General features: G+C 41.0%; 1 protein-coding gene across 1 annotated transcript; it reads left to right on the top strand.

The window, feature by feature from the left end:
• LOC143172175 (G-protein coupled receptor-associated protein LMBRD2-like) lies at positions 1-26,005 on the top strand (the record flags this gene model as incomplete). Its single annotated transcript, XM_076361428.1, is given in 16 exon segments — positions 1-65; positions 947-1,042; positions 1,750-1,916; positions 2,814-3,025; positions 5,300-5,374; positions 7,126-7,193; positions 7,195-7,237; positions 7,818-7,997; positions 13,525-13,561; positions 13,564-13,651; positions 13,866-13,971; positions 14,711-14,805; positions 16,788-16,891; positions 18,072-18,115; positions 19,974-20,076; positions 25,811-26,005. Coding segments are annotated over 16 exon segments (1,617 nt in total), but the record flags the coding sequence as incomplete, so codon positions are not given.

Below are 26,005 nucleotides of genomic sequence, written 5' to 3'. Positions count from 1 at the left end.
TGCAAACTTGCTGTTAACTCCAGCCCTGCAGAAAGTAATGGCTCTTATGTTAGTCTTGCTCCAAGGTATGAGCTGTATGTTTTCTTCATTAGACTGTTTTTAAAGAAGTATTTTATGATTTTCTTTTTTTAAATTATAGGAGTGTACTGTGTTTCAATCTTAAAGACCTTAGACCTGAAAATCTAATTTTATACCTTATGAATGAAATTAGTAGGCTTGTCTTATATGCAAGCAGCATATCAAATTGCTTATAATTGCATATATATAGTAATTAGAGTTATCTGAAATTTACTGTATTCTACCAAAGTAGTGATAGCCTGCTCGCTGTCTTCCGGCAGGAAAGAAATAATCCCTAAGCCATGGGGAATATAGACGAATATGGGCTCTTTCTGTGGTTGCTCACTCTTTAGTCTCCGTTTGGCTATTTCCACATCTTGTAGATGTGTGCAGTGTAGTTATCTGTAAAATGATTAGAACATTTGAGATATCAGTTGATACGTGCATGCAACGTATTGCCAGTTTTGTTACCCCAAAGCAGAGGCTATCTGGATGTTGTATATCTGTGGAAGAACTGTAAAATGCCAGACTTAGTGATACAACATTTTACTCTTTATTTAAGACCACTCAGTTTACGTTAATTAAACATAGTTAGGTAAATACACAATCTGAAAACTATTCAATAGCCCTTTAATTTGCCTATAATTCCAGAACATGCTAATGGGTATTATACTACAGTATATGACTTGAGTATATCATGATATATATTTTTAAATGGTGATTCAGTTTATTCTCTTCTGAGATGGTTGATGGTTGACTACTTACTCAAATAGTAACGTATTATTTCTATGCTATTTTCAAAGACCTTTCTAGATATGGGAATTTATAGAAAATTTTGTCTGTACTCTTGACCCTACAACTAATAATAAGCTTCCTTACATTGTTACAGCAAGCAAAAATGTTTCAAACCATGGAGTTATATTCCTAATGGAATTATGCCAATTTTCTGGCGTGTTGTATACTGGACATCACAGTTTTTAACATGGTAAGTAAGGCAAAAGAATATGACAAAGACTGTGATACAGGTATAATTTATAAGTGCAACATCTTAACAGTCATAGCGTACTCTTTAAGAATATATATCACTATTCCACAAAGCTATCTAATCATATATATTATTTGCTAGCAATAAAATTTCTCTAATTACTGTATTAAATTGAGTACACTTTTTTTTTTGGCTCCTTTTCAGGTGACAGCCATTTGCCCTTGGTTCACTTTTCTAGTTGAAACTGAGCGATTTACACATAGAGGTGTTTATGTCTGAAAAAAATGGGTTTTAGGCAACAGGGTATCAAAATAATTCCATGAATAAGTTGGGTAATTTCTGAGTAATATTTTAAATTATTTGGTTTTATTGGATATACTATATAAAACTATAGATATAGCTACAGCAAACAGATTGTGCTTTTGGGTTAGATTGATGTGTGGTTTCTGATCAGCCTATCATCAAATAATTATTTTTGTAGCTCAGTCAAGAAGATCAAGGTTGGTAGTGAGTTCTCGATTAACAGAGATTTTTCATAGTAAAGCCAACTGTGTTGTTTTTATCTACAACTTGTTTAAGGTTTGCTATCAGACCAGTACATCTAGAATAAAACCATATAACTAGCTAATTTTGTTAGAAGCTTGGGAGTCTTTTTTTATTTGGTTGGCTGATTTGGTTTGGTTTTGTTTTGTTTGCTTTCCTCCTAGGATTCTGCTACCTTTCATGCAATCATATGCTAGATCAGGAGGGTTCTCTATTACTGGAAAGATTAAAACTGCATTGATTGAGAATGCAATCTATTATGGCACTTACTTGCTGATTTTTGGAGCATTTTTAATATATGTGGCTGTAAACCCAAACTTCAATTTACAGTGATAAGAATAAAGTTGTAAGCACTTGCATGAGTTCTTAAAAATTGTCACGGATAATATCTTCTGTAGATGAAATGGGTCTTTTTTAAAAAACAATTTTAGTTGATCTGATTTTTGCTAGACAGTTGGAAAGTTTTGTTAACTTTTTAATGACTTTTGTAGAATTGGGATTTTTTGACTATTTGTAGAAACTTATCTTTTGGTTTTCTGGTTTTGATATGTAGGGCAGAGGAATCCTCTTATATTTGCGGTGGGGTTTTTTTCTCCCTACAAATGCATTTGTGAAGCTAGTGCAGAAACTTTCTCAGTGTTTTCAAAATAGCATCTTTCAAGTCTGTGTCAGTATTTCCTGTGTAGCGCTTCTGTCTACTGTAGATTCTATTTAAAGGCCATAAGGTAAGTTAAAATAATATTTATAACATTGCTAATGGTCTTCCATACTCAATACAGTAGTAAACACTATTGTGTACTTGCCTAGTTGCTTTCAACTTCTACTTCTGAATACAAATCCTGAATTCTGAGGCTGTTTCTTATAGTGACTCCTGTTATGGTGTTTTTGCCTCACTTTCAATAAGTTTGCTAAGTTCATTTTGTTTCCTAAAGGAACATATTCCTTTGAGAACAAACATTTTTGTCTTCCCTCCAGAGAGGGCAGAAACATGGGAGATAGATACAGAAAAATCGTGGCAGCTTTAAATACAGCCAAGTAGCAGACTGGCAAGAATTACAGTTTGTTCCTGTAAACTTGAAAGCCATATTGGTGCACAGATACTTGAAGGTCACTTTCTTGCGGGTGGGGTAGGGGGATGTTGTTTGTTTTTTTCTTTTTTTTTTGTTTTTGCCATCTGTTTGGTTTTGTTTGGTTGTTTGGCTTTTTTGTTTGTTTCCCCCCCTCCTTAGGAGCCAACTTCAGACTATTGGGATAGCTGCTGCAAACACATGGGGTCTCTTTCTTCTTGTGTTGCTTTTGGGTTATGGTTTGGTGGAAATTCCCCATTCTCACTGGAATGGGGCTAAGAGGGGTTATCTTCTCATGAAGACCTATTTCAAAGCTGCCAAACTGATGACTGAAAAAGCAGATGCAGAGGAGAATTTAGAGGATATTATGGAGGTAAGTAACTAGCTTTTGCTATGAAATAAGTGAAGGCTGCTGTTAGTCATCTCTGAATTTCCTGGTGTTGGGCACTTGTGGCAAGAAAACATAAGTAGCATGAACTTACTGTGAAATATCTGTAAATTAAGAAAATCATCATAGTGTGCCACTTGATGACACTAGATCTTGTATAAAAATCAAATGAGAAATAGTCCCTGATGTGAAGAACTTGGCAACTTGATAGCCATTATTTGTTGTTTTTATTCTTTTATTGGCCCTTTTGGAGTAATATTGGTCACTAATGAATAACATTCCAGAGTGATGCTTGAAAATATAGTGTACAGATGTTTTGCTAGTGTTCATGCAAATTGCGTATGTCTGCTTTTATGCTCTGCTCCCAGTATATTTCTGGAATCTTAAGAAGAGTTTCCAAGTTGGATTTGCAGGATCACGCTATGTGCCTTTTGAGAAGAGAATATATAGATCATTGGTTTTTCAAAGAGTTTCTGTTGAGAGAGATGGTACTGTGTTTATTGTTATTTGTGAGTGAGCAATAGGCTCTAATTTAGTTCAAGAATAGAATGGAAGTGCAACCCATTGAATAGCTATTGCCTGCTCTACTGCTCTAATACCATGGCTTGGAAATAATACTTCTGAAGAATTGTAGGGTAGGCTGGTAACTTCTTCTGTGATAGGTCAACATAAAATAATAGTAGAATCTTTATTCTTCAGTAATAGCATTTTGAAGAAATTGCTACAAACATCTAAGTGGGACATAACTACAAAACTTACTAGAAAATGAGCAACAAAAACTTTGTTTACCAGGCTAGCACTTCCTGTCTTGTACTAGACTGTTCTTTAAGTCAGGTAGGGGGACTGAAAAATTCTGAGGTTATGTCATACACAATGTAAAATATATTATATTGTTAATGCATTATAAAACCTTGTTTCAAATATTAAGATTTGGCACTTCACTTTGTTTCTAGATTGAAAGAAAAAAAAATTACACTATATCTTAATCTTGGCCAATATTTTATTTTCAACCTTCGTAGGAACACTGCAGTGCATGAAAATATTTAAAAATTCTTAAGAATGCCAGTGCTGATTCTGAGAACTTGATTGTAAATATTATAAATTGCTACTGTGTCAAATTAATCACTAAATTTGAGCACTCTCAAACTTTAGTTTAGGCTTTTGTTTTCTTCCTTTATCAGAGAGAGATTCTGAAAACACAAGAAATTGTAGTACTAGAGAACACTTCACATTTTTTTTAATTATTGTTTTTTAGTCCAACGCACTATTTGACAGGGCTGAATATGTTTAGGGTTGACCCTTACAGACATTCTTGTGGGGTTTTGTTTGTTTGTTTTTCCTAATCTCACTATATAATGATAAATTCTTTGCCACAGACTAATCAGATTTCTTGTGATCATTCCCTCAGGAGATTCAGAGGGAAACCAGAATTACTACCAGTCATCTGTTAGAACAGCCTTTTATATGTCGAAGGACTGCCTATATCAATTTAGTTTCCCTTGTCATACTAAACAAATGTAATTCTTCTGTCTGCCTAATCATCCTATTTGACAAGATTTCTAAGCCTTTACAATTATTTCTGTCCTCCAGACTCTAGAACTTACATCTTTTTTTTAAAGTGCTGTTTGTAACAACAACAAATTTTCAACAAAAAAGTATCAAAAGGTTATCTCTGGATTGCCAATAGGATGAAGAATAAAATCTAGTTCTCACTAAGCCTGATGAACTGATAAGCAGTTCTGAAACAACTTATCTAGCTGTTAGGTAGCATCTTTTCATTACTGATAAATGCCAAATGGTCTCAGAAGTGAGCTATGTGGAGATAAATGTGAGGAAGATATAAAATGAAGTAGTGTAAAATGATACCCATCAAGCTGCTTAAAGTAATAAAAGTGAAATTAAACCAGCTAAGAAAGAAACTCCTCCTCTTTACCTAGAACTAAAACAAGAAAGTATTTTCCATTTCAGTATTCACGCATAGAAACCAATCCTCCACACATTCACAGAGTAATGTTTCCACACTGACATTGTGTTGTGGTTTGTTTTTTTTTTTAAATACGTATCTTCTTTATAAATACTCCTTCAATTATCTTATTAGATGTCTAATAAAGCTGTGGCTTTTAGGAAATTCTGTTGTTTTTAAGCTCTGATGGTTATCGTTTCCACTGGGAGGGATGGAACTCTTATCTGACCCTGTAAAATTTTTTTATCCATTTAACATAATGAAACAACTCTTCTTTTTTTTTTTCCCCTCAACAGGAAGTCCATAAAGTAAGTGAGAGTATCAAGTATAATCATCCTTTGAAAAAATGTGTTGATACAATACTGAAAAAGGTAACAAAATTGCTCATCTTCAGCCATAAATGTTCAATGGGGAGGGGGTGCTTCCTGCACCTACTGAATACTTATACGTTATTTTCTTTTCCCCTTAACATAAAATCTCTAATTGGCATTGTGTGAGTTTCTGACCAGACTTTGAGTTGAAATTCTTTGTAGAGTGCTTTCTTATGATGTATGTAATTATCCGTCATATTTTGATATACATAGTATTTTAGAAACAGAAGTTATAACAGTTTGTAACTGTTAATAATACTTTTTTCTAAAGCATAATGAGGTCTGTAGAAAATACCATCTGTTTTTCTGCTATATACCTTATTCTGAATTCATGCAAAACACAAAGTATGTTTTTGGTAAATGTATTGGGTTTGCATGGCAAGGTATTGGTAGCGGGGAGGCTACAGGGGTGGCTTCTGTGAGAAGCTGCTAGAAGCTTCCCCTATGTCTGATAGAGCCAATGCCAGCTGGCCCCAAGATGGACCCACCGCTGGCCAAGGCTGAGCCAATCAGTGACAGTGGTAGCACCTCTGTGATAACATATTTAAGAAGGGGGAAAAAAACCTGCTGCGCAACAACAGGAACAGCAGTGGAGAGAGGAGTGAGAATATGTGATAGAAACAGCTATGCAGGCACCAAGGTCAGTGAAGAAGGAGGGGGAGGAGGTGCTCCAGGCGCCGGAGCAGAGATTCCCCTGCAGCCTGTGGTGAAGACCATGGTGAGGCAGGCTGTCCCCCTGCAGCCCATGGAGGTTAACGGTGGAGCAGATATCCACCTGCAGCCCGTGGAGGACCCCACGCTGGAGCAGGTGGATGCACCCAAAGGAGGCTGTGACCCCATGGGAAGCCCGTGCTAGAGCAGGCTCCTGGCAGGACCTGTGCACCCATGGAGAGAGGAGCCCACACTGGAGCAGGTTTGCTGGCAGGACTTGTGACCCCGTGGGTGACCCATGCTGGAGCAGTCTGTTCCTGAAGGACTGCACCCTGTGGAAGGAACCCACGCTGGAGCAGTTTGTGAAGAACTGCAGCCCATGGGAAGGACTCAACGTTGGAGAAGTTTGTGGAGAACTGTCTCCTGTGGGAGGGACCCCACACTGGAGCAGGGGAAGAGTGTGAGGAGTCCTCTCCCTGAGGAGGAAGGAGTGGCAGAGACAATGTGTGATGAACTGACTGCAACCCCCATTCCCCATCCCCCTGTGCTGCTTGGGGGGAGGAGGTATGGAAAATCGGGAGTGAAGTTGAGCCCTGGAAGAAGGGAGGGGTGGGGGGAAGGTGTTTTAAGATTTAGTTTTTATTTTCTCATTATCCTACTCTGATTTGCTTGGCAATAAACTAATTTCCCTATGTCAAGTCTGTTTTGCCTGTGACAGTAACTAGTGAATGATCTCTCCCTGTCCTTATCTCAACTCATGAGCCTTTCGTTATATTTTCTCTCCCCTGTCCAGCTGAGGAGGGGGAGTGATAGAGCAGCTTTGGTGTGCACCTGGCATCCAGCCTGGGTCAACCTGCCACTGTAAATAATTCAAAGTGCCATATCTTATTAATAAAGAATGTCAAGTTGATCATTCTTGAACAGGAAAATATGACTTTTTCTTCTACTACTAGAAGACAGATGCTGGTATCAAAAGGAAAAATCTACGCTTAGAGTGAGCTTTTCAGTTGCATGAAATGCCCCAAACATTTACAAATAATTAACAAAGAGGACTTGCTACCCCTTCTTCATCTTCCAGTCAATTTTCCCTTTCCTTCCAGTGTCCTACTGAGTACCAGGAAAGAATGGGTAGGAACGTGGATGATTATGAAGATTTTGATGAAAGAGAATAGTTATCCAAGTGAAAAATGTTTGGTCAAACTTCACAAGCAGGTATATTAATACATGAGAGAATGCCCCATTTATGCTAATGTAATAAGAATAAATGCTAGTCAAACAAAGATTTTCAGTGTACTTTACCTGAATTGCTAAGTATAGTGGGTTTTGGGATTGGTACTTAACAGAAACTTTTATCAATGAAAGAAAACATAGAAGTTTAATATCCCAAGTGATGTCCAGATCTAATTTCTGGATGTGTAAAAACTGTTCTTGTGTTATATCTTGACAGTGTTTTAACTGGCTGCGAGTAAGCCTTGTAATGATTGATTGACAGTGCATTCTAAAAAAGAAATTGTAGTAAAAGCTTGGTATTCACTGAGATGCAAAAATAAAGTGATATGTTGGAAAAAGTAGGCTGTTATCGCTACAGATAGATTATGATGAAAGAACTGCAAAACTCAGGAATCATGTGTTCCTCATGATTTTTATATTAAGAGAATTAACTGCCTACTTTTGTGAGTAATTAATCTTTGCAGTTCTGTAATGTAGAAATTTTTAGGGGATTTTGCAAGGCTTTTCTATTGTTTCTTGAAACAAGTATGTTGTAACCATAATTTCTTGGAATTTATTATAGGTAATTTATTCAGTACAGAGACATAGTTGTACGCAGGTCCAGTGCCAAATTCTTTTAGAACAAGTATTTTACCTAGAAGATGTGGCAAAAAATGAAACCAGTGCAACTCAACAGTTTGTTCATACCTTTCATTCCCAGGAACCAGAGAATAAAATTATTCAGTATTTCTACACACCAACTGTTGGTAAATGCTGTCATGCAGATTTTTAATATGTAAAGGAGTAACTGGTACCATTTTGTAAGAACAACAGATTGTTTTATGTAAAAAGTTCAGTTACAGTAGAGGGAAGCAAATGTGCATCTTAATGCATTTATGTAATGGAATAGCTGTCAGGTATTGATTTATGCTCTTGACCATAAGCTTAAATTTTTTTACAAATGTAATAGCAGGTTACATGTTGTAATAGCAAACTTTGAAGCCTTAAAAGAAGAAAGAAAAATAGAAACTTTAAATTGCATCATGGCTACCTTCTACATTTGTGGGATGTTGTTGGGGTGGCATAGCTCTTCTAGTAAAGATAAAAGGAAAGGACTCTTCATCTGTCATGTACCGAACATTAGGAGATGCAGCTCCTTGTGCATCTTTTTAGAAAGTGTCTTCTCCTAATAATATTTTAATTTCTAATTTGTTGTGCACTAGCAATGAGTTATTTCCAGGGTAGGACAATATAATTTTACAGCCTAAGCTTTGTTTCTGAGAGAGTAACAGATGAACAAACAAAAAGCAGAAAAGGCCTTGATTCTGTGTAAGCCCTGCTTAGCAATAATGAAAACATCCCTGTATTATCAACGCTGTTTCCAGCACAAATCCAAAACATAGCCCCATACAAGCTACTAGGAAGGAAATTAACTCTATCCCAGCCAAAACCAGCACATTCTCCACCCCTTATTCCATACCATTTACATCATGCTCAGGTCCCACACTATCCAATACATCCTCATTAACCACCACCCCCCTTCCCATCCTTTGATATAATACACAGATATCATTCCCTTAGTCTATGGACCACCCCTGTGAAATGTCCATAAAATGTCCACAAAATGTCCATTGAGTTCATTTAGTCCGTGAGTTTGGGCTCCATCTGTTATGGTGGTCACTCAGGATAGGAGAGGTGGTGTGTTGCGTGGAGTTACTGGGCACCAAAGCCAGCTCAGGTCGGGTCACTGCTGCACTTGCACTGCTTCTTGTAAGGCTTGTCCTCCATTGGTTCAGGTGGTTCCTGCTATAGTAATTCCTATAACATGCAACTCAAATCATGGGTTACAACAATTTAAAGGTATATCCATTATATTCCCCACCTCTGGTCCCTTTGGACTAGGCCTTAAGTTTTAACATTGCAATGAATTCTTCCTCTTGCCTCTAGCTTGACTAGCAGCAAGAGGTTCCTGCTATAATACTGTTGATATATGGCAGTCACAGCAGTGGTGACATACAGCATCATGTAATACTGCCATCATACAACTCAAATCATGGATTCTTTTCACCCAGGATTAAATCACCTTGAGGTACACATTGGACTCGCCATCCTTCTGCATTACCTACAGTGCACCCAGGTCCTTGAGTGAAAACAATCCCATGAATGGGTTTGCCTTTGCCCGAGTCAAGAATAACCCAGACTGTCTTCCCCAGCACCCAGCATATTTTTTATGTGCACTACAGGGACTTTATTCCCGTCTACAGTACGTAAAAGTTCTGACTGGGCAGGGCCAGCTCGATTGGCAGACCCCCTCGTGTTGACTAACCAGGTGGCCTTTGCTAAATGCGTATCCCAATGTTTGAATGTCCTGCCACCCATTGCTCTCAGCGTAGTCTTTAACAGTCCATTGTATCGTTCAATTTTCCCGGAGGCTGGTGCATGATAGGGGATGTGATATACCCAGTCAATGCTGTGCTCTTTGGCCCAGGGGTCTATGAGGTTGTTTCGGAAATGAGTCCCGTTGTCTGACTCAATTCTTTCTGGGGTGCCATGTTGCCATAGGACTTGCTTTTCAAGGCCCAGGATAGTGTTCCGGGCGGTGGCATGGGGCACGGGATATGTTTCCAGCCATCTGGTGGTTGCTTCCACCATTGTAAGCACATGGTGCTTTCCATGGTGGGTTTGTGGGAGTGTGATATAATCAATCTGCCAGGCTTCCCCATATTGATATTTCAGCCATCATCCTCTATACCAAAAAGGCTTTAGCCACTTGGCTTGTTTGATTATGGCACACGTTTTACATTCATGGATAACCTGTGCAATGGCATCAATAGTCAAGTCCACCCCTTGATCATGAGCCCATTTGTATGTTGCATCCCTTCCTAAATGTCCTGAGGTGTCATGGGCTCACTGAGCTATAAATAATTCACCCTTATGTTGCTAGTCCAGATCCACCTGAGCCACCTCAATCTTAGCAGCCTGATCCACCTGCTGGTTGTTTTGATGTTCTTCAGTGGCCCGATGTCCCAATCCAATGTCGGGAGAGGTTTCGATATGATCCCGAGAGCGAGATTAAGACACAAACAAGGTCAAATGCTGTATACCCAAGACAGCTTTTTATTATCAAAAGTAGAAAAGAGAAGTTAGTAGCGACAGGATAGAATGGAATAAAAAGACAGAAGTTAAGCAAGCATTTGGGACAGAGTTGCAAGGATAGTCACCACCATGGATCCGCGGCGTCCTGAGGGTCCAAGTCTTTTGATGTTTCGGTGGTGGGCGATCGCACCGGGCTTGTCTTGGCAGTCCCTTTTATCCTCATTCCAGGGCTGCAATTTCCATGACAACGGCACATACCTGCATATCTCCGCATTCCTGCATATGCGCACGTTTCACGAGACCCCAGGACCCCAGCCCCACTCTTCACACGACTGGCGCCTGACTTGGCAGGATGTCTTCAAATGTTTTACAGTTCAGTCTCCCACTTGTAGCCGTTATCTCTGTGGCCTTGTAGCAGCCAGAGGATTCTTCGCTTAGACAAACAATCTTTGAGACAAATGATTTACAGTTCAGTCTCTCACACCCGACTCTTGGGTACGTGAGCATCTACGTGATGGACTTTTACAACCAGGTTCTCCACCCGGGCAGCAATATCTTGCCACAATGCGGCAGCCCAGATGGGTTTGCCTCTGCGCTGCCAGTTGCTCCGCTTCCATTGCTGCAACCACCCCCACAGGGCATTTGCCACCATCCATGAGTCAGTCTAGAGAGAGAGCACTGGCCACTTTTCTCGGTCAGCAATGTCTAAAGCCAGCTGGATGGCCTTTACTTCTGCAAATTGGCTCGATTCACCTTCTCCTTCAGCCGTTTCTACAACTTGTCGCATAGGACTCCATACAGCAGCTTTCCACCTCCGATGCTTTCCCACAAGACGGCAGGACCCATCAGTGAACAGGGCATATTACTTCTCATTTTCTGGTAGTTCATTATACATTGGGGCCTCCTCAGCACGCGTTACCTCCTCCTCTGGCGATATTCCAAAATCTTTGCCCTCTGGCCAATCCATGATCACTTCCAGGATTCCTGGGCGACTGGCGTTTCCTATTCGAGCCCGTTGTGTGATTAGTGCGACCCGCTTACTCCATGTAGCATCAGTTGCATGATGTGGACAGGGGACCCTCCCTCTGAACATCCAGCCTAGCACCGGCAGTCGGGGTGCCAGGAGGAGCTGTGCTTCAGTGCCGATCACTTCCGAAGCAGCTCAAACACCTTCATATGCTGCTAATATCTTTTTTTCAGTTGGAGTATAGCGGGCCTCGGATCCTCTGTATCCCCGACTCCAAAACCCTAGGGGTCGACCTCGAGTCTCCCCTGGTGCTTTCTGCCAGAGGCTCCAGGCAGGGCCGTTCTCCCCGGCTGCGGTGTAGAGCACATTTTTTGCATCTTGTCCTGCCCAGACTGGCCCCAGGGCTACTGCATGAACTATCTCCTGTTTAATTTGTTCAAAAGCTTGTCGTTGCTCAGGGCCCCATTTGAAATCGTTCTTCTTCCGGGTCACTTGATAGAGAGGGTTTACAATCAGACTGTAATTTGGAATATGCATTCGCCAAAAACCCACGACGCCTAAGAAAGCTTGTGTTTCCTTTTTGCTACTTGGTGGAGACATGGCTGTTATTTTGTTGATCACATCCATTGGGATCTGACGACGTCCATCTTGCCATTTTATTCCTAAAAACTGGATCTCCTGTGCAGGTCCCTTGACCTTACTTTGTTTTATGGCAAAACCGGCCTTCAGCAGGATTTGGACTATTTCCTTCCCTTTTTCAAAAACTTCTGCTGTGTTGCCCCACACGATGATGTCATCAATGTATTGCAGGTGTTCTGGAGCTCCACCCTGCTCCAGTGCAGTCTGGATCAGTCCATGGCAAATGGTAGGGCTGTGTTTCCACCCCTGGGGCAGTTGGTTCCAGGTGTACTGAACCCCCCTCCAAGTGAAAGCAAACTGTGGCCTGCACTCTGCTGCCAAAGGGATCGAGAAAAATGCGTTAGCATTTTGTTGCATACCATTTGGCGGCCTTTGACTATGGTTCGTATTGGAGTTCTAGCATGTTTGGTACGGCAGCACTCAGCGGTGGCGTGACTTCGTTCAGGCCACGATAGTCTACTGTCAGTCTCCACTCTCCGTTGGACCTTTGCACTGGCCATATGGGACTGTTAAAGGGTGAGCGAGTCTTGCTGATCACTCCTTGGCTCTCCAGTCGCCAGAACAGCTTATGGATGGGAATCAGGGAGTCTCGCTTGGTGTGATATTGTCACCGGTGCACTGTCATGGTAGCAATTGGCACCTGCTGTTCTTTAACCCGCAGCAACCCCACAGCGGTAGGATCCTCTGAGAGAACAAGCAAGCTAGATAGCTGCTTAATCATCTCTGTACTCAAGGCAGCTCTACCAAAAGCCCACAGGTACCCTTTTGGGTCTTTGAAGTACCCTCTCCTGAGGTAATCAACAAAAATCTTTTTAGATAGATTGTTATTATAATAATAGTAGACCAGACTGATTTTAAAATAAGTCTCTAAATAATCTGTCAACTTTCAGAAGGTCTCTGAAATACATAATACCAAACTTTGTTTCTGTGGTGGGAGTCTGCCTTTTGCTACTTCTTACACCTCTCCTTTACAGCGTGAAGGTGTGACCCAGTTGAGCTGAATACCATGTGTAGAGTAATTTGTGAAACATTAGCTTGGAGCTTAGGTGTTTAGACTTTGTGTCTAATCAGCAATGTGTGTGACACCTCTTTCCTAAATAGGAATTTGCTGCTGACCAGAAATCCAGTCCCAGGAGGTGTGGCTAGTATACGAGTGCACAAATTTATCAGTAAAGGAGCTGAGCTGAAAAATTCTAGTATACTGACAAAATAGGTTGAATTGAAACCACTTGTTTTGATCACTTTTTGTGGGAAGAAAATGTCAAATCAGTCATAGTAATTATCGAGGCAATTATGCTAATTTCACTTACATAACAAAAACAAGTACAATAAATGTTTCTAGGGTCAGTTATGTTAGCTTATATGAAGTGCAGAATGTTACAAGTATCATTCTCAAGTATCGTTCTCAAGTAAAAAAAAACCCTCCTGAAATTCTTCTCAGAGCTGGTGTTATTGTCCCATCTCAAAATAAAAAATTAGACTGCAGTCAACCTGTTGCATACACAGACTATGTGCTGAATGCATTAAAACCTTTAGTAGAATTCTACATTCAAACAACTTTTTTCTTTTTTTTTTGTTTTGTTTTCAGATGGCTTATTTTCTTACCATCTTTTTCCTAAGTATCTGTTTACTGTCTTCAGGATCCGCATATTTAACTATTATTACTTAGCTTCACATCATCAGACAGATGAGTACAGTCTCCTTTTCAGTGGCATGTGAGTATGTGGCATATATTTTGCAGATTTTCTGTCAAATAGTCAATTGAAAATGTCCATTAAGCTTTCATTTATATTTTTTCATTTATAATCATATGGATATAAATCCTAATGATCTGTACATCATTATTCTGTGATATATCCAGTTATGATTTCTTAATATTTTTAATACAAGAAATTGTTTTAAATGCTGTTGCCCCTTACATTTGTGAAGATTATTTTGCCATCTTACTCCGCCATTATGCTTGAACTTTTTGGGCCTGACCCATATAGATGCAATAATCTCTCACAAAAACACTCAGCCAACTGCTTATACGTCAGTAAGTACAGAAAATGTGGTTTTGAGGCTTCTTGGTTTGGAGAATAGGAAAAATATTTTTATATACTTCTTATAGTAAGATTCAGATATTCAAATCTTTTCACTAATATTAAACAGGGTAGAAATACTTCTAGACCAGGAGTTTGGTAATGATTGCTAGCTACACAGGAGTCATCAATAGCTTAATTTTTCTGTTTTGATCTCTATCCTAAGAAATTACAGTAATATGCTGAAGAGTGCAGACTGTTCTTCACTTACTAATAGCTTTAGCTTCCACTGGCTTTAGCGTATGGGGCATCTTTATGGATTGGGAGCAAACCTAACTTGCCACGGAATACCAGTGAGTTTGGTTTTACTGAACAACCAATTTCTGTAGGACAGCAAGTCACATCTCCCTTTGTTGTTAGCAAGTAGATTTTTAGTGTTGTCCAGAGACTCCTTTCACAGCAGATGAAAAGATCCACTAGATTTGAACTGATTCTGGATCAGGTGAGACAACAAGATCTAGTGTCTTAGACACCTCAAAGTGAATACACTGTTAGAGGTGGCCTTTATATCTGGGCATTCTGAGTCAGCTGTCTGAATCAGATCTGTGATGATAATACTTACCTATGTTTCAGTAACTGTAAAGGATTGTGTGTTTGTGTGTTGTGGACTGAAAACAGTGAGATGGCACAATCTTTCTGGGTGTATGTAGAATATATCTGATCAGAGCTTGTTCTTGTGGATTTTTTTTCCAGATAATGGGATCCATGAGAGTGCTGTCCTTCATTGCAGATGGATTCTATATATATTACCCAATGCTTGTCATTCTCTGTATTGCCACATACTTAAGGTAAGTAATTTGCAAGACTGATCCTCCACATTTCTTCACATTAATAATATTAGTTTCAGCAATCAGGAAGAGATTCACTTCTCTTCCAGCAGTTGAGTTGTGACATATTAATAAAAATGCAAAAACTAAAACAATAGATCGCTATTTATATATGTGAAATGTGTACATTTTAAGAATAACCATTGTATTAATTCATAACTGGGTTGGGGGGGGGGTTGCATTAAAATTAATTCCTAGATTTTGGAGTCTGTTCTGTTCAAACTTTGGAGCCCACAAGCATTTAGATTCTGCTATTTGAGATTAAGATTACCACGAGGAAGCTATGTTTTCAGCAAGGTTTTCTAATAAACTAAGAAGCATTAGCAGAAACTTTAGGTAATGAACTTTCTAACAGACTCATAACAAATTTCTGATCAGTTGCCAGACTTCAGTTTGAAAGCGTAGTGGTTTAAATCATTTGATCTCGCTTCCCTAAGGCACAATTTGTTGGAGGCTGGAAGGGTAATTGCAAAAAAGCACTGTTATATGCTTGCTTTATCCTTATATTATTTCAAAATGTCTGCTTTTGACCACTGTAAGGGATGAGATACCTTTGGTCTGACCCTGCTTGGCTACATTTATGTTCACTTCTTCAATTTTGCATTACCATTCAGTCAGAAGCAACATATAGGTTTTGAGTCATGTAGAATGTAGTTAAATGCCTTGAATGTCCATTAATATCCTATGTGCATCCACAGGTAGTAAGACAACAAGGATCTAATCCTAGCTTTTTCCTGCTTACCTTTAGGCTAGGTGACAAGAGTGGTGGTGGTGCTGGGGGGAACCCACAAAAAGCAAACAGGAAAGCCAATGACAAGAAAACACTTTGTGTGACTTCTTGTCTGTGATGATCCTGGGTCTTGAATGCCATGGTGAAAAGGAAGAAAAGAAACTAAAGGAGAGGAAGCTGCTTTGCATGAACTTTAATGCCCTCTAAAATTCAGATACATGTGAAACAATGTTTAATTAAAATCTGTCAAGGAAATCTGTCTCCCTTGTTTAATCCAGCAGTCTTAAAGTTCAGATAGTATAGGAAAAAACTTTTCAGCATAAATATACAATGAAGCCAACTTTGAACATGAAATTGATGTTCCAGTTTGGAGAGAGGAAAACAATAAGAAAACCAGCAGCTGTATTCTCTGGTGGGAAGTTGAAAAGGTGAAAGTGGTTTCATGCTATCCAGTTCCAGGACTAACTTAATCCTGGGCAAAAGATGGAGCAAGCTTATTATCTGATTGCTGTCTAATGGGTACCCAAAATGGCAGCCAGCATCCCTGCAGCTTAAGAGTATGCCACACATTTCTCCTGAGTAAAACCTGAGATGAAGGTGGTTTTCCTATGTTATTACTGTTTCAAAAACACAGAAATCATAATAGGCAGAATCTTTGTAGTCATTTTTTTCTGGCAAAGAAGAGTCAATGAGATATCATCGGTATAAATTCTGTTATATCTGAGAACATTTCAAGCAATTGTCTTAAATCATTTGCACTACTCTCAGACTATAAACAGTTTTATCTCACTGCTTGAATAAGATTATTTCATCACTTTCAATTGGATTTAGGAACATGTCACTGTTCTGAATTTTCTGATTTCTCAGCTAGTATAATAGAATCATAGAATCATAGAATCGTTTGGGTTGGAAGGGACCTCTAAAGGTCATCTAGTCCAACCCCCCTGCCATGGGCAGGGACATCTTCAACTAAATCAGGTTAAAAACTGAATCTCACAGACGTGAGACTGACTGGCCTGTAGTTCCCCGGGTCTTCCTTTTTTCCCTTTTTAAAAATGGGGGTTAATAATCTGTCTTTTCTTCTATGTTGCTTTTTTTCTTTGAATTGTCCATAAATTTCTGAATAATTTGTTTTACATTTTGCAATGTAATATATCTAAACTATTCATTGTATATTAACAAAGGAAATTGCTTATCCTTCTGCTTTTACCAGTTTAGGATCTCGTCGTTTGAATCTTTTGGGATTCCAGCAGTTCATGGGGGACAGCGAAATGACCTCCGATTTGATTGATGAAGGAAAAGAGCTAATCAGAAGAGGTAAGTTAGATCCTCTATCCTATTCTTCCCACAAAATATAATATATTGTTGCATTAAACTTCTCTGAAAAGTTGCCCCCCCCCCCAAAAGCATATAGCTTGTCAATATTTTGAAAATGGTACTGAGGCAGTCTACTGCACAAAATTCAATAGGCTTACAGCACTGTGGTTGCTATATAAACAGTGCTGGACTTCATTGACATCTGAAGTAAAGTATCAGCTTTACTCATCCAGTATCTGAAATTGAGATATTTCTAAATATTTTACAATTCAGTTAAGTGATGCTCCTCTGAAGTCATTACTGATCTAATAATACCTGAGCAGATGCTGAGATCTTGTGTAATCTGTCATAAAGGATAGTTAGCACTTAAATTGTCTTTATCATCAACAACCTCATTTTAATCTTTCTTTGTGTAAGTATGTTCATTGAGCTGTCCAAATTCTGTCATTTCCTTTAGGATTTTTTGCTGTTTCAACTACTGTGCTTTATCACAGAAAGCATGTTGTTCTGTAGAGCTGTAATTATCTGCTGTTTTGGAGAGCTTTTTAATTTTTTTAATGTTAATTTTTATTGAAAGTGTTCCTTGAAAGTTGTTAAAAGCTGTTGTGGTTCTTGAATGAAGGTTTAGAAATTAAAATCTCTGGATACAATGTTATATTATGCAGTACTTTTATTCTCCTTTCATAGTTTATGAAAAACAAAACCAGCTAGATTTACTTATAGTAGTATTTCTTTTTTGGAGAAAGGGGAGTGTCTCATTCCCTTAAACAAGAGGTTACTATTTCTTTGATACTGTGATGTTATACTTCCAGCTTAATAGCAGATACTGACACAAACTATTTGGGTCATACTTTGGGCCTCCTAGAACTTCAGCAAGGTTTTGATTCAATAATGCTCAAGTTTGTTCTTAACATCATACTTTTCCCTACTATTTCTAAGAGTTTCTTTTTGCTTTGCCAACTGGTATCCAAATGTTATGCCTTGAATTGATTTTAATGGGAAACTCCATAATGATAGACAAGCAGCTTTGTCTTTCGTTTTTATTTAATTGTATGAGCCATCTATTTCGATAAGAATCTTTGCTAGTTAACTTTGGATTTTCATTGTTTGTTTAAAAAAAATGTTGGTAATGATTTTTCTTGTATGTAGCTCAGACAAATTTTTTTATTTTTATTTATAGAGAAAAGAAAACGACAAAGGCAGGAAGAAGGTGAAAACAGAAGGGTGTGAGATTGTTTTAGCTATTTATAATATTAATATACTGCAATATCTGATAGGATTTGTCATTGCTATTTAATTCAGCATGATCTATTTTGCAAAAAAATAAGTCCCCCAATAATTGATGGAATCAGTTTAATCTTGCAGAATAGTCTTGGCTGGGGGGGGGAAGATAATTTACATTTTAACTTTAAAAGATAAGAGGATGATTGCGGTCACACTACTTGGACACTCTTGTTACTCCGTGTGCTGTGAGAACAGCCTATGCCTATAGGTTTAACAAGCGTTAAAAAGTGTCCTGAATTCTAGGATGCAGAATAATCTGAAATGGCTTATTATCAGTCTCTTCTGTTGATACTGCTCTGCTTGAAATAACTGCAGTTGCAGTGTTGTCATATTCACTGAAATGGGGACTGTATGCTCCTCCCAAACTTACCTGTTGCTTTGTGTGCTCATTGGAAAGTAATTGGCACAGATTATTTTTTTTTTCAGAGAAGGTAATTACATTTAAGACAGAATGAATACTGTTACCACCGAGTAACAAACAGAATGTTTGATTCAAATAATATTTTGAGTACATACTGAATTGAAAGATTGGTGAAGGTAGTCAATCTGAATAAACAATAATTCAGGCAGCTTCATTTTAAGCAGCTTCAGTTAACTGTAGCTTTAGTTTTTCATTAATTTATAGCATTTGGAATTTAGTATAGAAAGTCACAATCAAAGAGATAAATCAAAAGCATGCATGCAAAAAATGACCTGACTAAAGGAAGGGAAAAATATTATCTGCAGAAAGGCAAGATAAGATAATACTGGGGCTAAAAACTCTGGGCTTTTCAAACTCAGGGATACTTGACTTCAATTCTTGATGACAGCAAATACTGCATAGACCTTTCTTCTGATCCTCTCCCCATCTCATAATTTTAGAACTTGAACTTATTGTGAAACTAAATAGTAGCAAATGTAAGATGCATTTAGTATACACTGAAATGATCTGACTTTAAGCAACAATTTTAGTTCAATAGCAAACTCAATTTCAGATGTTACCTGTTTTTTGAGTTTGCATTAAATACTATAGCACATTCATTCTTGAAACTTTTTGGGCTTTTGAGAGTGTTACCTTTTACTGGATCATGATTAAATGCTTGATCCTTCTGCAGCTTAGAACTGTAAGATATGATGACATAAATTAGCACAGTAACTTTGAGTATACCAGTTCCTACCAGTCCGTAATCTGGGATCCAGATACGAATCTGAAATATATTAAAGTTATTGGAGCAATTGGAAAAGTTTCTATTGAGACATGAAGTTGTCTTCTAATAAGAGCATGAGACATTTTCTTATTTAATATTTCATTATACTTCATATTAAAATGTTTACATGCTAAAACATTATATGATGGAATGAAAACACAACAGAACAAGCAGCTTAGTAAACATGGCCTGTCCAAATGTTTTGGGGTTTTTTTTGTGCTATCAGCATCTGGGTATTTTACCATTCTACCACTAGATGGAAATAGAAACCAAAAAAGCAATGTCTGTCTGCTCACCATAACTTAGAGCAGCTGAGTGAACTTTGTGTGTGGATATGTAGTTTGTTTTCTGTGAGTCTTTCTTCTAAAGAACAGTTATTGAAACCGGTTTAGTGAAGGGACATATCTTGAGTTTTAAAGAAAAACCCCACAAAAATTCTTCCTGTATCAAGATACTGAACAGGAACGTTTTCAAAGTATTACTTTCATAGTCTGATGTGATTGACCAGTTAGCTCTAAATTGTGGGTCTGGACTACGTCTTGATCCTAGGTATGCTTTAGTTGTGGTACTTTTTCCTCACAGCTTACGTTTTCTTTTTTGTCTTTTTCCAGGAATGGAAAGAGCAGTATGGAAATAGAGATGATGCCACTAGAAACAGAGTTGTTCACACAGACCAAAAAGAATTCAGCTTCTCAGGGACCAATACTAATAGACGTAAGCTTTGTGGGTTTTTTGGGGATTTTTTTTTGGGGGGGGTTGTTTGTTTGGGGTTTTTTTAATATCTTTTCTGCACAACACTGGCTGTGTGAGTACTGTAAATAGATTCCTTTTTGTCTTAGATGATGTGATGATATATTCCCTTCTGTGCCACAGTGCCATCTTGCCCATTAAAGACACCTGAAAAGAGTGGTGTATTTCTTCCCATCTTCAACACTTCAACTAGCTGAGATTGGAGATTCTGGCTAGCCTCAATTACTTGGTCTTCTTATGGGACATATAATGATTGCAATTAGACTAGCAGTTGTCAACAAAGAGACTTTATTTAGGATATAGAATGGTTTGGGTTGGAAGGGACCTTAAAGATCATCTAGTTCCAACCCCCCTGCCATGGGCAGGGATACCTTCCACTAGATCCGGTTGCTCAAAGCCCCGTCCAACCTGGCCTTGAACGCTTCCAGGGAGGGGGCATCCACAACTTCTCTGGGCAACCTGTTCCAGTGTCTCACCACTCTCACAGTAAAGAATTTCTTCCTAATATCTAATCTAAATCTACCCTCTTTCAGTTTAAAACCATTACCCCTCGTCCTATCACTACACTCCCTGATAGAGAGTCCCTCCCCATCTTTCCTGTAGGCCCCCTTTAAGTACTGGAAGGCTGCTATAAGGTGTCCCTGGAGCCTTCTCTTCTCCAGGCTAAATAACCCCAACTCTCTCAGCCTTTCTTCATAGGAGAGGTGTTCCATCCCCCTGATCATCTTCGTGGCCCTCCTCTGGACCCACTCGAGCAGGTCCATGTCTTTCTTATGTTGGGGGCCCCAGAGCTGAACACAGTACTCCAGGTGGGGTCTCACGAGAGCGGAGTGGAGGGGGAGAATCACCTCCCTCGACCTGCTGGCCACACTTCTTTTGATGCAGCCCAGGATACGATTGGCTTTCTGGGCTGCGAGCGCACATTGCTGGCTCATATTCAGTTTTTCATCCACCAGTACCCCCAAGTCCTTCTCCTCAGGGCTGCTTTCAATCCATTCTCCACCCAGCCTGTATTTATGCTTGGGGTTGTCCCGACCCAGGTGCAGGACCTTGTGTTTGGCTTTGCTGAACTTCATGAGGTTCGCACAGGCCCACCTCTCTAGCCTGTCAAGGTCCCTCTGGATGGCATCCCGTCCCTCTAGAGTACAAACCACACCACACAGCTTGGTGTTGTCAGCAAACTTGCTGAGGGTGCACTCAATCCCACTGTCCATGTCCCCAACAAATATGTTAAATAATACTGTCCCAATACGGACCCCTGAGGGACCCCACTCGTCACTGGTCTCCACCCGGACATCGAGCCGTTGACGGCAACTCTTTGAGTGCGACCATCCAGCCAATTCCTTATCCACCGAGTGGTCCACCCATCGAATCCATGTCTCTCCATTTTAGAGACAAGGATGTTGTGTGGAACAGTGTCAAATGCTTTGCACAAGTCCAGGTAGATGACGTCAGTTGCTCTTCCCTTATCCACCAATGCTGTAATCCCGTCGTGGAAGGCCACCAAATTTGTCAGGCACGATTTGCCCTTAGTGAAGCCATGTTGGCTGTCACCAATCACCTCTCTGTTTTCCATGTGCCTTTAGCATAGCTTCCAGGAGGATCTTCTCCATGATCTTGCCAGGCACAGAGGTGAGACTGACTGGCCTGTAGTTCCCCGGGTCTTCCTTTTTCCCCTTTTTAAAAATGGGGGTTATGTTTCCCCTTTTCCAGTCAGTGGGAACTTCACCAGTCTGCCATGACTTCTCAAATACGATGGATAGTGGCTTAGCAACTTCATCCGCCAGTTCCCTCAGGACCCGCAGATGGATCTCATCGGGTCCCATGGACTTGTGCACCTTCAGGTGCCTTAGATGGTCTCGAACCTGATCTTCTCCTACGGTGGGCAGTACTTCATTCTCCCAGTCCCTGCCTTTGGATTCTGTGAATTGGGCGGTGTGGCTAGAGCACTTGCCAGTGAAGACCGAGGCAAAAAAGTTGGAGAAGGCTGAGGTACTCAACATGTCGGTTGTAGCCAGGTCTCCCGTTTCGCTCATCAGGGGGGTACAGTTTCTTTCATCTTCCTTTGTTGCCCTATGTACCTGAAGAAACCCTTCTTGTTATTTTTTACATCCCTAGCCAAGTTCAGCTCCAGCTGTGCTTTGACTTTCCTGATCCCCTCCCTGCACTCCCAGGCCATATCCCTAATAATCTCCCCAGGATGTGTATTCCTGCCTCCACTGCCTATGCATTTTGGTTTTGTGTTTTAGTTTGGCTAAGAGGTCTTGACTTAGCCAAGCTGGCCTCCTGCCCCCCCGCCCGACTTCTTGCACGTTGGGATTGAGATCTCTTGCTCCCTAAGAAAAGTGTCTTTAAATATCTCCCAGCTCTCATTCACTCCTTTGCCTCTGAGGGCAGTTTCCCAAGGGATCCCACGCACTAATGCCCTAAACAGTTGAAAGTTTGCCTTTCTGAGGTTTAGGGTCCTGACTCTACTTTTTACCCATCCTGTACCCCTCAAGACTGAGAATTCCACCAGGGCATGATCACTGCAGCCCAGGCTACCTCCAATCTTGACCTCTTCGATAAGTTATTTCGCATTAGTGAGCAACAGGTCCAGCAGAGCCTCTCCTCTGGTTGGGCTCTCCATTACCTGTACTAGGAAGTTGTCCTCAAGGCACTCCAGTAGTTTCCTGGACTGCTTGCAGTTCGCTGTGCTGCTTTTCCAGCAGATGTTTCCTGCCTGAGGATGGATGAGGAGCCAACTGAGAGCTTGTGGGTCAGGATTAAAGGGAAGGCAGGGACAGGTGACATTACAGTAGGGGTCTGCTATAGGCCACCTGACCAGGAAGACCGAGCGGATGAGGCCCTCTATAGACAGATAGGAGCAGCCTCATGCTCACAAGCCCTGGTCCTCATGGGGGACTTCAACCACCCCGACATCTGATGGAGGGACAACGTGGCAGGGCATAAGCAATCCGGGAGGTTCCTGGAATGCGTCGATGATAACTTCCTTCTCCAAGTGGTAGAGGAGCCAACGAGGAGAGGTGCTATGCTGGACCTTGTTCTCACCAACAAGGAGGGGCTGGTGGGGAATGTGAAGCTCAAGGGCAGCCTGGGCTGCAGTGACCATGAAATGGTGGAGTTCAAGATCCTGAGGGCACCGAGGAGGGCACACAGCAAGCTCACTACCCTGGACTTCAGGAGAGCAGGCTTTGGCCTCTTCAGGGATCTGCTTGACAGAGTGCCATGGGACAAAGCCCTGGAGGGAAGAGGGGCCCAAGAAAGCTGGGTAATAGTCAAGGATCACCTCCTCCAAGCTCAGGAGCGATGCATCCCAACAAAGAGGAAGTCAGGCAAAAACGCCAGGAGGCCTGCATGGATGAACAAGGAGCTCCTGGGCAAACTCCAACACAAAAAGGAAGCCTACAGAGGGTGGAAGCAAGGACAGGTAGCCTGGGAGGAATACAGAGAAATTGTCCGAGCAGCCAGGGATCAGGTTAGGAAAGCTAAAGCCCTGATAGAATTAAATCTGGCCAGGGACGTCAAGGGCAACAAGAAAAGATTCTATAGGTACGTCGGGGATAAAAGGAAGACTAGGGAAAATGTGGGCCCTCTCTGGAATGAAACGGGAGACCTGGTTACCCGGGATATGGAGAAGGCAGAGGTACTCAATGACTTTTTTGCCTTGGTCTTCACTGGCAAGCGCTCAAGCCTCACCGCCCAAGCCGCAGAAGGCAAAGGCGGGGACTGGGAGAATGAAGAGCCGCCCACTGTGGGAGAAGATCAGGTTCGAGACCATCTAAGGCACCTGAAGGTGCACAAGTCCATGGGACCCAATGAGATCTATCCGTGGGTCCTGAGGGAACTGGCGGATGAAGTTGCTAAGCCACTATCCATCGTATTTGAGAAGTCGTGGCAGTCCGGTGAAGTTCCCACTGACTGGAAAAGGGGAAACATAACCCCCATTTTTAAAAAGGGAAAAAAGGAAGACCCGGGGAACTACAGGCCAGTCAGTCTCACCTCTCTGCCTGGGAAGATCATGGAACAGATCCTCCTGGAAGCTATGCTAAGGCACGTGGAGGACAGGGAGGTGATTTGAGACAGCCAGCATGGCTTCACCAAGGGCAAGTCCTGCCTGACTAACCTAGTGGCCTTCTAGGATGGAGCGACTACATCAGTGGACACGGGAAGGGCTACAGATGTCGTCTGTCTGGACCTCTGTAAGGCCTTTGACACGGTCCCCCCCAACATCCTTCTCTCTAAACTGGAGACGTATGGATTTGATGGGTGGAATGTCCGGTGGGTGAGGAATTGGTTGGATGGTCGCATCCAGAGGGTAGTGGTCAACGGCTCAATGTCCAGATGGAGGTTGGTGATGAGTGGCATCCTGCAGGGGTCTGTATTGGGACCGCTACTGTTTAATATCTTCATCAATGACATGGACAGTGGGATCGAATGCACCCTCAGCAAGTTTGCAGATGACACCAAGCTGAGTGGTGCGGTTGTCACGCCAGAGGGACGGGATGCCATCCAGAGGGATGTGGACAAGCTCGAGAAGTGGGCCCGTGTGAACCTCATGAGGTTCAACAAGGCCAAGTGCAAGGTCCTGCACCTGGGTCGGGGCAACCCCTGGTATCAATACAGGCTGGGGGATGAAGGGATTGAGAGCAACCCTGCCGAGAAGGACTTGGGGGTACTGGTGGAGGAAAAGCTGGACATGAGCCAGCAATGTGCACTCGCAGCCCAGAAGGCCAACCGTATCCTGGGCTGCATCAAAAGAAGCGTGGCCAGCAGGTCGAGGGAGGTGATTCTGCCCCTCTACTCTGCTCTGGTGAGACCCCACCTGGAGCACTGTGTCCAGCTCTGGGGTCCTCAGCATAAGAAAGACACAGACCTGTTGGAGCGGGTCCAGAAGAGGGCCACAAAAATGATCAGGGGGATGGAACACCTCTCCTATGAAGAAAGGCTGAGAGAGTTGGGGTTGTTCAGCCTGGAGAAGAGAAGGCTCCGGGAAGATCTTATTACAGCCTTTCAATACTTAAAGGGAGCTTATAAGAAAGATGGGGACAGACTTTTTAGCAGGGCCTGTTGTGACAGGACAAGGGGGAATGGCTTTAAACTAAAGGGGGGTAGATTTAGACTAGATATAAGGAAGACATTTTTTCCGCTGAGGGTGGTGAAACACTGGAACAGGTTGCCCAGAGAGGTGGTGGATGCCCCATCCCTGGAAACGTTCAAGGTCAGGCTGGACGGGGCTCTGAGCAACCTGATCTAGTTGAAGATGTCCCTGGCCACGGCAGGGGGGTTGGACTAGATGACCTTTAAAGGTCCCTTCCAACCCAAACTATTCTATGATTCTATGATTTCTCCTAGGAATACCCAATGAGATGTTCTTTTAGTCACCCAAACAACTTTTGGATGCTGGTTTAAAAAAAAGTTCTATTAAACAAAAACATTCAACTTCTTTCCTTTGTAACAGGAAACAAAGTTCTTTAAGACTCCCTGTATTCATATCACTGTTTTTCTTGGTCACATGAGATTTAATTTAATGACTGCCTACCAAATTCTCATGGAAACAGCAATTCAGTAGAACTTCAGATCCTGTAATTCATGGAGACTTAAGGAGTAAAGAGTGCAGCGAGGGTTATATGATTTCATAGGTCTTTATTTTTCTGATTCCTGTGATACTTTTTCATATTGAAAATTGATTCTGCAGGTACCAGCCTGGTGGAAGATACCTGTCAATGTCTTTTAGCAGAATATTTGATGATGTCTGAACTCCTCAAAGCTAAAGAAAATTCAGTGGAAATCTATTTCCTACTCATTGCTTGGAAGAGACTGTATTTATGATATATCACCGAACCAGAAAAGATCATTTTTGTTAAAAAAAAATAAAAATAAAAGAATATGA

This window comes from Aptenodytes patagonicus, chromosome W (genome assembly GCF_965638725.1).
Source record: "Aptenodytes patagonicus chromosome W, bAptPat1.pri.cur, whole genome shotgun sequence".
NCBI classification, from domain to species: Eukaryota; Metazoa; Chordata; class Aves; order Sphenisciformes; family Spheniscidae; genus Aptenodytes; species Aptenodytes patagonicus.
Note: the sequence above shows the minus strand (reverse complement) of the source record. Positions and strands in the feature narration are given on the sequence as shown.